We start from the raw sequence: 16,610 nt of genomic DNA on the forward strand, positions 1-16,610 counted from the left end.
AAATGAAGGCCACCATCAATAAGGATTTGCTGCCCATGAAGGCGCATTACTTTCTCTATAATGCCGGTAAAGTTCCCTCAAATCAACTAATATCATTTTACTAAGCGCCTTGTAATTGTTTACACCATCTGATTAGACTGTAACACCAGATCTATGATAAATACTTTTCGTTTATAATAAGTACATTACTTTGTCTAGTCACATAAAAAAGAAACTGATAAGACATCTATTCTGGCTATCAACTAGATAGTCAATAAAAACAAGTGTGCCCGATAAGCATAATTGGTAAATAGTAATTGTCCATTGAATTTATTCAATTTGATCCCAGAAGCTTACACTATACGACAAAAGTATGTGTACGGTAATTGTTTCACACAAAATATGTTAGGTAGTTTAAAAAAGTTTAATGTGTAAAGAGGAACTTTGGGGGCGATGACTGTTTCCCCGTGCTGCTTAGCATTAACAAAATATAAATTATAATATTGATAAGCCACATTTCGAGATGGTCACGAGTCACTTTTCAGCAATAAAACACGCAACAGTCACGGTAAAAAATATTACCACGCTCGGCCTTTTGTTGTACCATATAATTTATATTTGCTTTAACTTGATGATCTTTTGCATATTTTTATTCTGAAATATTCAGATACGTTGTTCCCATTGGGAAGGAAACATTTAAATATTTATTTTTAATTCCCATAAGATCACTTTTAGCTTATTCTTTCGTTCCCCAAATTGTCGTGTTATCGTGCTCGACACGAATACATGAACACGAACACGAACAAGCACGAAACTTAACTCAATGAATATGCTTCAATGAAGTCTGAAAGTTAACCGGGCTAGGTCCAAAGTTGGCATGTCAGTCCCAACGGTGCCCCGCCCTTGATGACCGCCCCTCGAGCTGATATGAGCAATTAAAGTGGAATTTTTACTTTTAAAGTAATTAAAAGTGTTATAGTACAGTCTCAACTTGGGAACTGAATGCACAAAATACTTACAGACACATGCAAATATAAAATAGTACGTGATGATATATGATGCCCCTCGTTGTTTTTGTTGTTGTTGTTGTACACTTTGCTTATCAGTCATAAACACCCACATTTGGACAGTTCTCGCTAATCATTGCCGGGTTGTCTCTGATACCCTAGAAAGCGAATACACAATAATTGGGTATTTGATATACATACATAGACTGGCTTACAATCTTTGCAAACACCGTGCACTGATCTACATATTTGATGTTCTATTGCAGGCACCGCACCCGTTGTACCCTTTATGCCCCCGCTGGCGCTGCAGCTGGGCTACTCGCCGGTCGTGGTGGGCACCATGTACACGATACTTCCGATTGTTGGCTTGCTGGCAAAGCCGATCTTTGGTTACATAGCTGATCGGTAAGTAGGCAATCAAAAATCACCTTTCTATGCGATTCTCATGAGTTCAACTAACGATAATACAAGAGTGTGGGAATGAAAAGGGGACAGAATGAGTGAGAAAGGCGCAAGTCTTGAATGGCTTAAAAAACACCAATCTTTTGCTCTCTACCAATAGCTATCATCGCCATCGCTTCCTCTTCCTGGCTAGCCAGCTACTCATCGCCGTGTCCTTTTTCATGATCTTGTTTGTGCCGGCCGCCGAAAAGCCACAATTCCATTGTCACGCCGGGGTGTCCAACATACGCTACTGTTCCAACTATCCCAAGGATGCAAAACAGAATCTGGAGACATACTACGGCAATCGGACCTTAAGCTGCAACATGTATTGCCAAATGGCGCCGGATATGTGGGATATTGTATGCCAGTTTTGGCGTCCAGTCAATGCTTCTCGAAACCAGGCAAGCAACTGCGAGGCAAGCCGTTCAAAGGCTTGGATCAACTTTACCACCTACATCAGCGCCAGGGATATTATCGAGGAAGAGTCGCTGGACGGCGGCAAGTGCCTCAATTTTCTAATACCGCACGATCAGGGCATACTGGAGTCGCAGAATGTGACACTCTATTGCCCCAAGGACAGGGTCATGTTCCAGCCCAGCTGTCAGATGGACTGCAACGAGCAATATCTCAAGGAACTGCTGCCCGAGAGCACAGTGATCAATATGGGCAGCGCCATCGCCATGCCAGAGTTCTGGTTCTTCTTTAGCATGCTGATCATCAGCTGGATCGGCATGGCCGTCGTGGTGAGCATTGGCGATGCCATATGCTTTGGCATACTCGGCGATCGGCATCATCTGTATGGCAAGCAACGCTTGTGCGGTTCGCTGGGCTGGGGTATCTTTGCACTGCTCGCCGGCCTGCTGGTGGATGCAATGACGCATGAGGGCAGCTCGGAGAAGAACTATACGATTATCTTTTGGATGACGCTGATCATAATGGGCTTTGATATGCTCGCCTCCACCAAGCTGAAGGTTTGTCTCCATTTCAAGGTTTCGCCAATAACTGATGAATCGTTTTTCTCTTGCACAGCACACACAGACTCACATGTCGGCCAACATACTTAAGGATGTGGGCCAAATGTTTCTATCGGTGCGCTGCGTCGTCTTCTTTCTGTGGTGCGTGGCTATCGGTCTGTGCACAGCGCTGATTTGGAACTTTCTGTTTATCTATTTGGATGAGCTGGCCGAGCACTACGACAATGGCACCGACTACATTACTACGCTGGAGGGACTGGTTATGAGCATCCAGTGCTTTGGTGGCGAGCTGCCCTTCTTCTTTATGTCCGGCTGGATCCTGAAGCGCATTGGGCATGTAAATGCCATGAGCCTGGTGCTCTTTGGCTTTGGTGTACGCTTCCTTTTGTACTCTATGCTGCAGAATCCCTGGTATATACTGCCCATTGAGCTGCTCAATGGCCTCACCTTTGGACTCTTCTATGCGACAATGGCCTCCTATGCCAGCATCGTTGCACCGCCTGGCACCGAGGCCACCATGCAGGTGAGAGATTCTCTGATCCCCTTAAAGACAACTGTAAATATTTCATCCATCTTTTCCAGAGTCTTGTGGGCGCCATCTTCGAGGGTGTCGGCGTCTCCATAGGCAGCCAAATTGGCGGCCAGCTCTTTAACGCTGTCAACGGACGAACCACCTTTGAGATCTTTAGCATTGGCGCCTTCATAGTGTTTATTATCCATGTCTGTGTCCAAATGTATCTGAAACGCAAAGGTCCGGATGACAACGGTAAGGGTAGGTCCTCCACAGCCTCCGCTTCCGCTTCTGCTCCCGCTTCCGCCTCTCCCGACTGCCTGCCTAGTACTAAAAACAATGATGAGTTTACCGATGTCGATTTGAGCTAAGGTTACATATTTCTTGGCAAATTCCATAGTACAATAGAAGGTCAATTACAATGCCCAAAGAATTTGAAAGAGTTCATGGCAATTATTTACTTACAAAGACGGAAAATACCTCGTTTTATAGGAATTTATAATATATGTACCATAATGATATGGCACGAGTTGTCATTAACATATTATCATCAGCTATGCCACAAAAGTTTCTATCTAAGACAATAACTGAAAGGTTTGCAGTTATTTAGTTAGAGAATACTTGATATTAATCCAGTTTTTTTTAAATTTTTGATCACAAATCTTACAAATCTATTAACAATTCTGTTTACGTTTATGTCAGACAAAAGTTTTTTGAACATTTTATTTCATAGCTTTAAGAAAGTCTGAACATTTTTTTCCTTATATCTTTTCATTTGGTATACGATACAAATATGTATATACACAAAATATTCTTTAGATTCACAATAAATGCGAGAGATATCGCATAAAGCTTATATAATAATGTTAATAAACGAATTTCCCGTATACATACGGCTTGCTGGTAGATTGTATAAAGGAAAAGCATCAAAAGTTTTTAAATATATGTCGGAACAGAGAAATCACTTTCTTTGCAATTAGGCATACTGGCAGCACAGCAAGTCCCGAGTGTCGTTATAGTCACAAAATAATTATATTTTTAGGAGCGAGCACGTCTGTTCTCTATGACTTCCACTTTTAGAATGAATAATTTTCATCGTCCTCGAGCATACTACTCATGTTCTTGTCATTCTATATTCTTCTCTGACTTTTAGTACTGTTAGTGAACATTCAACACTATAGCAAACTGGACGTTATACAACACACTCGGGCCATGCTCGGCAGAGACTATCTTTTTTGTCTCACACCATGCTTTCAGTAGCAACCCTAATACAAGTAGGACAGTTATGTTAAATAGCAGTACCTTCTGTCAAATTCTCTGATTCTTACTAACACTTAATCGTTAGCATTCAAAATAATACTCACAATAATTTATTGGATACACGACACGGCCTTCCTGACATTTCACACGTCCTCGTGTGTACATTTCGCTTAGATCATGCCATAGTCAAAATTGTTGGGTAAAATTTATTAGTCATTACTTTACTTTAAGAATAGCTTTACAAACAGCAGTATCATCGGTCATTGTAGGTTTTATTTTTTTATTTTTTTTTTTTTTTTTGTTGTTGTTCTGTCATCACACGTCTATAGGCTCTTGCTGCCCAGCAACGATAACATGGAGCGGATCCATACAGGTCTTTCAACCTCTGACCCCCGCCATAATATCACCCGCTTCAGCACGCCATGATCGAGCACTTGTGCACGGCGTGAGTATTATGGTGCGGTCTTAGCCATCGTGTATGAGCCCAACCGCACTCTCTCTTAGTGCCACAGTGTCTTGAGCAATGTCCTCAACATTGTCACACTCATCATCTCTCAAATCTATCAACTCCTCCGATACATTGTTGCTTGGAAAAGCTCGCAAATACTCATGTGCATACTTAAACGTGCGCTTACTCGTCAATGACTTTAATAAATATCTGTCTCCATCAAGTATTTCGATTATCTCAAAAGGTCCCTTAAACTTGGGATCTAACTTCGTTTGATTTCGTTCTTCCCTCTTGAGTAGGACATGATCACCAAGCTTATATTTTACAATTTTTGTTTTATTTTTATCAAACCTAGCCTTATCATATTTAGCGTTATTCACCATGTTATCTTTCGCTTGTGCTCTTATTAAATCTTTATCAATTGTTTTTTCATCTGATATTGTTATCATTCCTAACGGCCTTGCCTCTTTACCGATTAGCAATTCTAACGGACTATATTTCGTTACACGATTTGTCGTGCAATTTATTGCCAGCTGTATGTCTTTTAAAGCGTCTTGCCAGGATCGCTGACTACTCTCAACCGCTGTGAGCATGCTCTTCAAGGTGCTCATGGCACGCTCTACTTGGCCGTTTGCTCGACTGGCGCCCGTCGCAATCAGGTGTAAACCTATCTTCTGCGAAGAACAAAATTCCCTAAACCTTGTGCTAGCAAAACATCTACCCTGATCAGCTATGATGCGTGCCGGCACTCCGAATAGTGCAACAGTTTCTTTGACTGCCTTAATGCAGTTTTCCGTATTAAGGTTCAGCGTATGTTGAAGGTGAACAAATTTTGTGAATGCATCAACTTGAACTATGATGTACTCTTTTAAGTCGTTTTTGCCACTTAATTTTCCGGTTATATCAATATGCACAGTGTGCCAGGGTATGTCATCTTTAGGAATCGGGTGCATTTCTATTTGTGGCTTACCAGATGGTGGTTTTGACACTCTACAGGTAATGCAATTTTCTACAAACTTTTTCACATACTTAGACATCTTCTCGAACCAGTAGTTGGCATACATTTTGTCTAGAGTTTTCTTCCACCCTAAATGCATTATGGCTTCGTGAACATTGTTAATGACTGACCATCTAAAGGCTCTAGGTATTACAGGCAAACATTTTGTGCTGCCATTTCTTTGAATCCTTCGATATAATACTCCTGCTCTCAATTCGTACGACGCTGAGATAGCTTCTCCCATCTTATGGTTTCGCAATTTTAAGGTTATGGAAGCAATGTCAGAATCTCGTTGCTGTTCGGCTAGAAGCCAATCGTCGGTTATCTCAGCTAGGTTTATGTGCATTTCAACCGTTTTCGCTGAGGATTTATAATCAGTAGGCAACGGATTGCGCGAGAAAAAATCAGCATGTAACATGCGTTCTCCCTTCCTGTATTCAATGCTGAAATCAAATGATTGCAGATATGCCCACCATCTATGTACCCTTGGGGTAAGGTTAATTTTTTTGATACTTGCTTTCAGGGAGTTGCAATCTGTATGCACAATAAATTTTTGACCATGTAAATAATGGCGGAAGTGTCTTACTGCGTTGTAAACTGCGAGGGTCTCAAGCTCGTATGAATGATATTTTGCTTCAGCCATTGTCGTACATTTGCTGTAATATTCAATGACTCTGGGTCTATTTTCTATCTTGTGCATTAAAATAGCACCATATCCAATAGAACTTGCGTCTGTATGTAATTCCATTGGCTTTAGTGGATCGAAAATTGTCAAAACGGAGTCATTAGTCAAAATTGATACGATTTTTTTGACGAATTTCCTCATATTCCGGCTTCCAGACAAATTTATTATTTTTGGAGGTGAGATTATATAAAGCTTTCATCTGCTCAGAAAATTTTGGTACGAATTGCCTAAAATACGAGGCTAGGCCTATGAATTGTCGCACCTGCGTTACTGACTGCGGTGACGGCAATTCGGCCAACGCTTGTATCTTGCGTGGATTTGGTCGAATTTGACCCGCTTCAACCAAGTATCCTAAATATTCTATGCTTGTTTTCAAGAACGAGCATTTTGTAATGTTAAATGAGAATCCAGCTCTAGACAAGTTTTCCAAGACCGTTTGTAGCCTTTCAAGTGCCTCTTCCTTTGTCTTCGCTAGAATTAACACGTCATCTATATAGACGATGGCATACGTTTGAGCCAAATCACCCAATGCTCTCACGATTGCGCGCTGGAAAATCGAGGAAGCATTTTTTTAATCCAAAAGGCATGGCCAAAAATTCATACTGTCCTTCTGGCGTGACAAAAGCAGTGCGCTCGATAGAGTCTGGGTGTATTGGAACTTGGTAAAAACCACTTGCCATGTCTAAACTGGAGAAATATTTGCCTTCACTCAGTCTATTAATTTGATCAGAAATCAAAGGCAGCGGATATTTGTCAGCGACCGTATTAGCATTCAGTTCCCGATAATCGACACATAGTCGATCGGTTCCATTTTTCTTTCTTACCATCAGCATTGGGCTTGCAAATGGAGAGCAACTAGGACGTATAACGTTTGCGTCTAACAATTCTTTTACTTTATTTCGCACGACTTCTTTTTCTTCTATGCTTAACCTATACGGACGCCTTTGTACAGTTTTATTTGGGTCAAGCAGGCGGATTTCAAGTTCACCCGTAGTCACTCGCGTTTGAGGAATACCCTCAATAAATTTATCAGCATAGTTTTGCAATAATTCTAGCAGACGATTCTTATCAGTGTTGCTTAATGCTCTATCGTTATTCAGATGCTCTACGTAACTTATATCTGGCACTTTTATTAGTACATCAACAGTTTTGGTTTTGTACATTTCAAATTTGTCGGCCTCGATGGAGACTCCAAAGCCTAATCCGAGTATATCACGGCCTATCAATACATCGTATTTCAAAAACTTATCCATTATTACATGAAATAATATTTCTAAGGAGTACTGATCAATTTTAACAGTAGCCAAGATTTGCATAGTGCTATACACAGGATTTTCTCCAATACCCCTCAAAACTATCAAATTATTAATTCTTTTTCCGGAAAATTTCTCGGCACAACTCTCTCTGATGAGCGTACATTCCGCTCCCGAGTCAAAACAAAATGGAACGAGCTCACCAGATTGACGCAGGATTCCTTTTGGCTCGGACACACAACAGATGTTTATACGCTTGTCATGTGATCCAACACCGCTCGTAGAAACTCCTTTCGTACATGAAGACGCAATGTGGCCAGCATCGCCACATTTGAAGCAGGTAACGGCAGATCGAACTTTAGGTAATGCTGAGTTTTTTGACACGTTGCCTTCTTCATACTTCCTCTTGCGACATTCGACCATTTTGTGTCCGAGGTTTCCACAATGATGACATTTAATGCCATATGTTTTCGATCTCTTGCGATCTGGTTCCATTGGGATATTTGGCTGTAGACCTCCATTTGACCTTCCATAAGCATAGGCCTTCAGATGCTGTTGCATCTCGTCTTGACTTTTAATATTAGTCGTATATAACATACGTTGCAGACTTTTGTCGATTTTCGATGTATGTGCCAAAACAACTGAGACTGCAATTTCCTCCATGTTCGCTGTCTTCCATTTGGATAAAAGTGACGTCACAAGACGGCTCGCATATACGGAGAGGCATTCGCCATCATTCGGTCGGCCATTAAAAATGTTCATTAAAGTTGCCGCCGATGTTTCCATTCCCACGAAACGTTGCAAAAACAATTCCTTAAAATTTTGCCAGTTCATTCCAGTATAGCATATTTGAGAAAGCCAGGGCGAGGCGCTTCCTTCTAGGGAGCCGCTGAGGGTCATCACCAGTGTACTGCCCTCAATAGGATTATCGTCAAGTATTATGTCTACAGTTTTGCACCAGGCATTTGCATCTGCGCCTGCAATGTCCGGGTTGAACTTTGGCAACGAGATGCTCTTCTTTGTTGAGGATGCTGAATTTGACATCTGCATTGCTTTAATAATCTCAAGAATATTTCGATTTTGAGATTCCAAAAGCTGACGCCACGAATCGTCAGAATTGCCTCGTGGAGGGGCATCGCCTGATCCCACTTCTGATGTCGGAACAGAGAAATCACTTTCTTTGCAATTAGGCATACTGGCAGCACAGCAAGTCCCGAGTGTCGTTATAGTCACAAAATAATTATATTTTTAGGAGCGAGCACGTCTGTTCTCTATGACTTCCACTTTTAGAATGAATAATTTTCATCGTCCTCGAGCATACTACTCATGTTCTTGTCATTCTATATTCTTCTCTGACTTTTAGTACTGTTAGTGAACATTCAACACTATAGCAAACTGGACGTTATACAACACACTCGGGCCATGCTCGGCAGAGACTATCTTTTTTGTCTCACACCATGCTTTCAGTAGCAACCCTAATACAAGTAGGACAGTTATGTTAAATAGCAGTACCTTCTGTCAAATTCTCTGATTCTTACTAACACTTAATCGTTAGCATTCAAAATAATACTCACAATAATTTATTGGATACACGACATATATATATATTGTTTTTTATATATTTAAAGTACATTTGTCGAATTCTGCTCAATCACAGCCTTTGCTCATCAATGTTTCAGATGCATATTCAAAATGCCAATTTCTAAATACTTTGGTTGAAATTTTGTTTAATAACATTTCAATCAATAATCGAACTGAACACACAAAAATTGACAATAAAAGTTACAAACTTTTTTGTGCACACATTTCAAATGCATTTATGAAACCACAATTATATATATGCGTCAATTATTATTTCATTTAAGTAAAGGTATTCAGATATTTTTCTTACATTTAGAAAATAAAACACAAACGTTTCAACAACTGCAACACAACTAATGAATGTTTCAAATACTTTTAGGCACTGTCAAATATTTTGCACCGACAGATGCAATGCACATGCTGAATGAACAGGAATACACAAATAGTATTAGCTAAGCTGCTCCTCTGTGATCTGAAGTATTTGAATCCCGATCAGTGAGAATCAACACACAATCAACCAAGAAAACCAAAACCAAAACAACAAAAACAACAACAACAACAACCACATTATTGCTGCGCTCAGTTGAATGACAATTTAAAGAATTGCTTTATCGAATTGCATGTTGAATGTTCAATATTCAATCTCAATTGTATTTATAATAATTATATGTAATTGTACTTTAATTTAGTAATCACACACAAACAAACAAAAACACATATTTGTGCATGCTTTTAGCAAACATTAGCTTAGTTTATGCGCTGCATATCGTGAAATCTCTTTGACGCACATTTCAATTAAATTAACTGCCGTTGTTCAATCTCCATCATAAATATCTCCATTTGGCTATTAAACGCTGTCAACTTATCACGATGTGCTACCGCATACAATTTTATTGGCATGTTTATAAATATCTTGAAAACGTCAAAGTTTTAGCCGTTTTAGCGCTGTGAATGTTTAAATGTTATATTTTTGTACACTATTAGATACTTAAAATGAACAATTGGCATATCAAAATTGGCTTCTCTTGCATGTAGCTTCATTTCAAACATAAATATACTGTGAAATCTCGAAAGTATTTACCAAATTATATACAGAACATATATAAATAGTTAGCAACTTGCTTGTATAAGTTAATTATGGGCTTTAATCCATAGATAAACAATTAGTTCTAGTTCTAGATTCTTGTTAACGATTGCCTTACCCATGTTTGGGCTCGGCAACTTTGTAATTACTTATGATAGCTTAGACCTACATGTAGAACTACTGCAACTGGCCGCCTATGAGCGACTCCTCCTGCTGTTGCTTCTCGAGTTTGCGCTGGTAATCGCGCTGCTTGCAGGTGGCCACGTTGGCGGCTCGTTTCTGTAATCAGTAATCAGTAATCAGTAGTCGGTAATCAGAAAGATACGACATTAACTTAGTTATGATTAAACTTATGCATGAGTGCTCTTCTACTTTGTAAACTGTTCATTATTTTTTTTTATGGTTTTATGCAACAATAAAGTTACGTTCTTTTGGGTTACATTTAACATTGTGTCGCTTACCTTTAGAACCTTAGACCGTTGGTAAATGGACTGCATATCCTTTTTTATTTTCACCAGTCTCTCTTTGTAGCGCTTCACATCATTCATCTAAATGTATAGATTGTTCGGCAATAGTAAGCCAAACATATTTCATATGAGTATTAACATGCACTTAGATTGGCTAACAAAAATCAGCAACAAATTCATTTATATGTCTGCGATAAGATTTTATATGCCCTCATTTAAATACCAAGACATTGTTTATTGCTGATATTATGTGCCAGCGAGGTCTGTTCGGCAAATTGAAGAAATTCTTATGGCAGAAATGCGGGAACCTGTGGACCTAGTTCTTAAATTTCTATTGCAACGAGCGTCATTCAACCTGAGATTCATGACATTGAGGTTTGTTCTAGATTGATTCTCGAAAAGGAGTCTTAGTGCAACCATCATCAATATCTTCACTCCGAAATAGAGCATAGTTTTGCTGTTCCTAGCTAACGAACATGCAATTCCTATTCTCCATGAATGTCGACTCATTACTTGCTATAGGAGAAACCATCTGGGTAAGGAGTACGTGTGCCAGCTCATGTCATGACTTCTTCATAATGGAGATCGAGCCACTGTTGCTCATTTAGGGGTACGTGTGCCAGGCACAAGGGTCGTTCTCAATGCCGTCCACCTCTCCATTGTCAGATTCCCCGAAATTGTGCCCATCTGTATGCTTACCATATCAATTAATTTTGCTACCTCACTGCAGTCCAGCTTATATTTCTCCTTGGAGACGTCAATGTAGAACTTGTTTTGCTTGCCGCTACAGAAAGATTGAGTGTAAGCTATTTTCCACATATGACATGTTCAATCAAAACTCACATTAATTCCTTGAGCTGCGCGCGGACACGCACTAAGGGCGGCTCGGCTATTTCGAGTACTCCGAAGGACATTTGTAAGGCTGCCATGGAGCACCCGTTGTCGTCTGTTTTCACCAGCTTGTTGTTGTTCTCTGGTACCACGGCAGCGCCGCTGACCGTGCGATCGGCATCGAGTTGATCAATGACACTGTATGATAACACAAAATATATATCGTTTCTATACAAAACCACCCATTGATTACCTATTTAAGTTGCTGCTTTTCAACATAGTGAAATAAAGCACAGGAGAATTGACAACCAAACAAAAGAATGCTACAAATAGCTGTTTATGCTAGTGTTGTAAGTGTTATCAAAATCATGCTATCGATATCAAGCTTTACCCAGCCCTGCGCCAATCAGCTGTTAAAGCTGTAACAACTGTTTGTTTATTTTTGCGAGAATGCATATTAACAAATTTTAATCACAATTAATTATGCGTTGTGCTGTCAGGTTTTGTGGCAACAACAATCGAAATGGCAATAAAAATAATTGGCGCTACTTTCATTTCCCCAAACATAAAGAACAGCTCAAAAAATGGATTCAATTTTGCGAGCGGGACATAAGAAACCCAACAACAGGTAAATTTATTTATTTATTAACTCATTTATATTATAATCACAAACCGTTTGTTAGCCTGCATTTGCAATGAGCACTTTACGCCGGAAGACTTTGAGCGAAATATGCAATATGAACTGGGCAAGTTAAATATCAGCTCTTTATTGCAGACACGATTTTAACGTTTTATCCACTTGCAGGCTTCACGCGCAAAAATCCAACTAAATTAAAGCCCGGCTCCTATCCGAGCATCAAGGCACCACGGGATAAACTTTTACAAAACAATGCTAAAAATAAATGCAGCAACAATCGAAAGGATGCGTCGACTTTAAGCCCGCATCGTTTCTTCAAAGAGCTGGACGAGGCTCCAAACTCCAATCCACCAAATACAGAAAATGGGAATTTAGTTGAATTCGAAGAACTAGAAGACGTAGCTGAAAGCAGCAGCAACCTGTGCCAAAACTATGAGACGATAGAGTATATAAACGACACAGAAGAGTATACAGATGCGCAGCTAACTGACGAGGCGCATCCCGTTGCGCGATTGGAACTAGAAATAGTCGATCCGTTCAATCCTCAAAGCAATGCGGAGGAGCATCTGGAAATCATCGATTCGGAGTGTGACAATTATGCCAGGCATTTGGAAATCGAAGTGTATGCTATTAAAACTATTATCCATTAAAGCATGTACAAAGCTCATATTTATACTTATTAACAGGAGCAGCCTCAAACGGCAGGTCTTCTTTCTCAAAGATGAGCGTAAAAAACTGATCGACGAAATTCAAAATCTAAGGGCAACAGTTCGCAGCTGTCGACTTAAGCATGCCGATTCCTTAGAAAACCTGAACTTATCCAACAGTAAAGTAATTATTATAATTACAAAAAAAAAGGAATAGTATTCTACAATAATGTTATGTTTATATTTACAGGCCACATTATCCAGACACAGAGTTCCAATTAAGAAGACGGTTATGCTCTATACTGCAAATATTGATACTATTAGGAAACTAAGAAAAATTAATGAGTCGACTGAATAAAGCAATCATATAGTAAATAAATCTATTTGTACCTTAAAGTAAATATTTTTATAAGCATATTTTTAAGCATCAAAAGTTTAATTTTGCGCTGCGGTTAATTACTTAAACATTTTTCTTTTAAAGATTTTCAGAATCAAGCACAGAAGTGGGCATACGGGCTGATGGTGGACTTAAAAGGAATTGTAGAGAATTTTAAGTACCTCAACATAGTTTCCCAGAAAAACTTCACGATTAAACATATGTACATGAAATGTACTTTACCAACTCTCCGAGTTCCCTAACTGTCCGACGCTGTCATAACTCAACCTAAACGAGCAGGCAAATCTTTTGTTAGTAATTTCTGCCGCTATCGCGGAAATTCGGCTGTAATCGCGGGCTGGAAAATTTCCACAGGGTCAAAGTCATTAGGATTACTTCGCCATATTGAATTTATGCATGCGGCTCCTCTACCTGCGGACCTATAAAAGAGCAGTCTGACTTAGGATCGACCTGCACTACAAGCGATACACTCTGGCGACCAACATCGTGCTAGTTTCGGACAAAGACTCTGGCTAGTTGGCGATTCAACGGTTCCTGTTGCCACGTGAAGCAGAAGGGCCACATCATCATCTGGGGAATGTCACAAAACTGGAACTCTGACAAGTTGGCGATGGGCATCGATGCCACAAGGCGCAGAAGGGAATCAGGAGAATGCAATCCATGGATCCTGCCAAAGCAACCGCTTGTTGTGTCAGCAATTTTAGGCAAAATTAGTTAATTGTAGCTAAATTCTAAACAAATTGTATATAGCCCCCTAATCCCTAATAGTTTAATTTATAGCCCTTTTATCCTGCATAGTCAAATTTATTTAGTTCAATTGTACATACTTAATTCTAGACAATTATTTAGTCAAATATTATAAGTATATTCAAAATATACGTGATATTTTTGCAATAAAATGAAATTTACACAACAATTTCAAAGATGCTTTTTTTCAATTAATAAAACAAGCTAATTTTCAGCTCGACTCAAGTTCTTCTGTGTATTGAAACAAGACAGACTTGAGTAGAAAATGATTTCAAGATAAATTAAATTGATTTTTATACAATATTTAATCAAATGTCTTGTGTGTAGTATTATGCACTCAAGTCGAAAAGGGTATTAGCAGCTCGTTTTGCCTCAATAACAAATATCCGTATTTATTGATAAAACCTGGGTTACCGTGGAGCCCAAGGAAACCTTTTGTTTGCTTGTGCATGGCAGAACAGTTTGTCTGTCTACAAAAGAATCGAATTGAAGGATAAGGTTCCTGTTAGTTGCTCGGAATGGAGTATATCTTTAAGAAGGAGCGTCGCACATTTGGATCACGGGTGCATTTCGAGGACAAGGATGAGGTGGTATTCAGCGAAAACTCCAATCCCGAACTGGTCAAGAGCTATATACTTAAGAATCCCGTTGACCGTTCCACACAATATGCTGGGCAGACATCGCTGAGCGTTGCCAACACGGAGCGGGCCACATATAAGAGCACGGGGATCACGCACAATGAGGGCGGCTGGCCGAAGGACATCAATATGCATGACCCGGAGCAGACGGTGCGCTATAAGCGCAAAATCGAAAAGGATGACAATTACATAACGCAAGTGATGAACCTCACGAAGCCGATGGAGCACTATATACACCAGAATAATGCCGTCAACATCTATGAGAATTATTTTGAGAATATGGAGCCGGCACCGCTGCCAGAAGCTTGCAAATCGCGCACCGTTAACGTCTATCGTGATCCCAATCCGATAAAGGTGCCCGTGAAGCATCTGTCCTGGTCACCGGACGGTGGCATTAAAATGGCGGTCAGTCATTGTGATATGAAGTTTCAGGGCGACAAGACCGGACAGCGCTGCAACTCGTACATTTGGGAGGTGGAGAACCCAAACGAACCGTTTCTAACGCTCGAGCCGAAGGTGCCGTGCGTGTGCCTCGAGTACAATCAAAAGGATCCAACCAGCCTGGTCAGCGGCATGTACAACGGCCAGGTGGCCGCCTGGGATACGCGACACGGCAAGCATCCGGTAATGATTAGCGAACGCGAAGTGTGCCATCGCGATCCAGTCAATTCGGTACTGTGGAACAACTCCAAGAGCGGCACCGAGTTCTTCTCGGGCGGCTCCGATGGACAGGTGCTCTGGTGGGATACACGCAAACTCAGCGAACCTCTGGATCGACTGCTTATGGATCCCGTCAAAGGTGATGAGCAGGATTTATCGCGCTCCTACGGCATCTCAGTGCTGGAGTATGAGACCACCATACCGACTAGATTCATGGCTGGCACCGAGATGGGCATGCTCTTCTCGTGCAACCGCAAGGGCAAAACGCCCACGGAAAAGATACAAATCCGGGTAGATCTCGTTGTGTACTGCTCCTTGTCTCCCTCCTAGTCTTGATCCTCGATCCAATTACAGATGATGTGCCACTTGGGACCTGTTTATGCGATCACACGCAATCCAGCTTTTGTAAAGAACTTCCTTACCGTGGGCGATTGGTGTGCGCGCATCTGGTCTGAGGACTGTCGTGAGAGCTCAATTATTTGGACCAAGAGCAGCTCCTCCATGCTGACAGACGGCGCCTGGAGTTACACCAAGTGGGGAGCATTTAAATGAAATATCGAAACTGTGTGTCCACAACATATTTTTATATCTTCACCTTAGAGTCTCCCAGTTCTTTATTACTCGCATGGATGGTGTGCTGGACACATGGGATCTGCTGCAGCAGCAGAACGAGCCGGTTCTAACGGTAAAGGTCTGCGATGAGCCGCTCTACTGCGTGCGGACCAACGAGAACGGAAAATTCGTCAGCTGTGGCAGCAAATTGGGTGCAACATTTCTAATCGAGGTTTCCGACAATATGATCATGTCGTCCAAGAATGATAAGCCGCTGCTAACTGCGGTAAGCTTCGCGTAGTAGCTAATATATTCATTTATAAAAAGTACTAATATTTTGCTTTTTTAAAGATGTTTGAGCGCGAAAATCGACGCGAGAAAATCTTGGAGGCCAAGTCAAGGGAGAGCAAACTGAAAATAAAGGCCAATCATGGCCAGGAGCAAGCCGATCTAACTATGCTGAATGGCAAGATCAATATGGCGCCATTTGCTAGCGCATGCGAACAAGCAGCCAGTGAATACTTTGTCGCTGTGGAGCAGGAGCGTCTGCGCCGACTGCCCGGAGGCGGAGGCGGAGGCAAGCGTAGGTGAACGGTTTTGCTTTGGCTATTATCTTAATGATATTTAATATTTAACTGTTCTTACAGAGGATGTGGAGGAGGTTGATGTCTCAGAAGCGGAGAGCTCGAAAGTTTAAATCTGAAATTGTTAATAACTTTTTGTTGAGTTAATAGTTAATAAAGAATAGAAATTATCAATGACTCTTAATGATAATTGATATTTTCAGTTAAATTTAAGCGTTGCCCAACAC

The 16,610-nt window shown here is 40.7% G+C and overlaps 5 protein-coding genes across 8 annotated transcripts in view; 3 read left to right on the top strand and 2 right to left on the bottom strand.

Annotated features, from left to right (window-relative positions):
* Positions 1–1,282, bottom strand: part of LOC115765833 (F-box/LRR-repeat protein 16) — a 40,318-nt gene extending 39,036 nt beyond the window's left edge. The window contains exons 1-2 of one of the 2 annotated variants that reach the window (XM_030709559.1): positions 1,202–1,282; positions 999–1,144 (exon numbers count right to left, since the gene is read on the bottom strand). The gene's annotated coding sequence lies outside the window, so the exon portion shown is untranslated. Of the gene's footprint in view, positions 1–998; positions 1,155–1,201 lie in introns of those variants that run through there. The other variant, XM_030709588.1, reaches the window with a different exon arrangement.
* Positions 3–9,614, top strand: LOC115765875 (major facilitator superfamily domain-containing protein 6-A). 2 transcript variants are annotated; one of them, XM_030709624.1, is made up of 6 exons: positions 3–66; positions 1,253–1,391; positions 1,549–2,401; positions 2,460–2,927; positions 2,987–3,170; positions 9,519–9,614. In XM_030709624.1, the coding sequence occupies exons 1-6, from the start codon at positions 3–5 to the stop codon at positions 9,593–9,595; spliced, it is 1,785 nt and encodes a 594-aa protein (XP_030565484.1). In that variant the 3' UTR covers positions 9,596–9,614. The 2 variants fall into 2 exon arrangements, with proteins under 2 accessions (XP_030565484.1, XP_030565476.1); XM_030709616.1 differs by lacking the exon at positions 9,519–9,614 and having other exon boundaries at positions 2,987–4,464.
* LOC115765961 (biogenesis of lysosome-related organelles complex 1 subunit 6) lies at positions 9,614–11,867 on the bottom strand. Its single transcript, XM_030709718.1, has 5 exons — positions 11,775–11,867; positions 11,534–11,719; positions 11,390–11,474; positions 10,685–10,771; positions 9,614–10,502 (listed from the first exon to the last, which is right to left on the bottom strand). The coding sequence occupies exons 1-5, from the start codon at positions 11,798–11,800 to the stop codon at positions 10,401–10,403; spliced, it is 486 nt and encodes a 161-aa protein (XP_030565578.1). The 5' UTR covers positions 11,801–11,867; the 3' UTR covers positions 9,614–10,400.
* Positions 11,846–13,188, top strand: LOC115765939. Of its 2 annotated transcripts, XM_030709696.1 has the most exons (6): positions 11,846–11,871; positions 12,022–12,149; positions 12,205–12,267; positions 12,327–12,780; positions 12,845–12,989; positions 13,056–13,188. In XM_030709696.1, exons 1-6 carry the CDS (start codon positions 11,861–11,863, stop codon positions 13,161–13,163), a joined length of 909 nt encoding a protein of 302 aa, XP_030565556.1. In that variant the 5' UTR covers positions 11,846–11,860; the 3' UTR covers positions 13,164–13,188. The 2 variants fall into 2 exon arrangements, with proteins under 2 accessions (XP_030565556.1, XP_030565548.1); XM_030709688.1 differs by lacking the exon at positions 11,846–11,871 and having other exon boundaries at positions 11,923–12,149.
* Positions 13,189–13,286: 98 nt separating this feature from the next.
* On the top strand, positions 13,287–16,518 carry LOC115765972 (dynein intermediate chain 2, axonemal). The gene is made up of 4 exons (XM_030709730.1): positions 13,287–15,538; positions 15,602–15,780; positions 15,848–16,085; positions 16,151–16,518. The coding sequence occupies exons 1-4, from the start codon at positions 14,468–14,470 to the stop codon at positions 16,388–16,390; spliced, it is 1,728 nt and encodes a 575-aa protein (XP_030565590.1). The 5' UTR covers positions 13,287–14,467; the 3' UTR covers positions 16,391–16,518.
* The last annotated feature ends 92 nt before the right edge of the window (positions 16,519–16,610 follow it).

This window comes from Drosophila novamexicana, unplaced genomic scaffold, assembly GCF_003285875.2.
Source record: "Drosophila novamexicana strain 15010-1031.04,08,12 unplaced genomic scaffold, DnovRS2.1 tig00000009-arrow-pilon, whole genome shotgun sequence".
Lineage (NCBI taxonomy): Eukaryota > Metazoa > Arthropoda > Insecta > Diptera > Drosophilidae > Drosophila > Drosophila novamexicana.

What these genes read in the sequence shown, in the direction of transcription:
- LOC115765939 (XM_030709688.1), top strand. Translation starts at nt 12,005, where the DNA reads ATGCGTTGTGCTGTCAGGTTTTGTGGCAACAACAATCGAAATGGCAAT. An exon ending in CATAAGAAACCCAACAACAG is followed by an intron (nt 12,150 to 12,204) that starts GTAAATTTATTT and finishes ACCGTTTGTTAG; the next exon opens with CCTGCATTTGCAATGAGCAC. An exon ending in AGGCATTTGGAAATCGAAGT is followed by an intron (nt 12,781 to 12,844) that starts GTATGCTATTAA and finishes ACTTATTAACAG; the next exon opens with GAGCAGCCTCAAACGGCAGG.
- LOC115765875 (XM_030709616.1), top strand. Translation starts at nt 3, where the DNA reads ATGAAGGCCACCATCAATAAGGATTTGCTGCCCATGAAGGCGCATTAC. An exon ending in TTACTTTCTCTATAATGCCG is followed by an intron (nt 67 to 1,252) that starts GTAAAGTTCCCT and finishes GTTCTATTGCAG; the next exon opens with GCACCGCACCCGTTGTACCC. An exon ending in TCGCCTCCACCAAGCTGAAG is followed by an intron (nt 2,402 to 2,459) that starts GTTTGTCTCCAT and finishes TCTCTTGCACAG; the next exon opens with CACACACAGACTCACATGTC.
- LOC115765972 (XM_030709730.1), top strand. Translation starts at nt 14,468, where the DNA reads ATGGAGTATATCTTTAAGAAGGAGCGTCGCACATTTGGATCACGGGTG. An exon ending in CGGAAAAGATACAAATCCGG is followed by an intron (nt 15,539 to 15,601) that starts GTAGATCTCGTT and finishes ATCCAATTACAG; the next exon opens with ATGATGTGCCACTTGGGACC. An exon ending in GGCGCCTGGAGTTACACCAA is followed by an intron (nt 15,781 to 15,847) that starts GTGGGGAGCATT and finishes TCTTCACCTTAG; the next exon opens with AGTCTCCCAGTTCTTTATTA.
- LOC115765961 (XM_030709718.1), bottom strand. Translation starts at nt 11,800, where the DNA reads ATGTTGAAAAGCAGCAACTTAAATAG. An exon ending in GCGCAGCTCAAGGAATTAAT is followed by an intron (nt 11,475 to 11,533) that starts GTGAGTTTTGAT and finishes ATCTTTCTGTAG; the next exon opens with CGGCAAGCAAAACAAGTTCT. An exon ending in AACGGTCTAAGGTTCTAAAG is followed by an intron (nt 10,503 to 10,684) that starts GTAAGCGACACA and finishes TACTGATTACAG; the next exon opens with AAACGAGCCGCCAACGTGGC.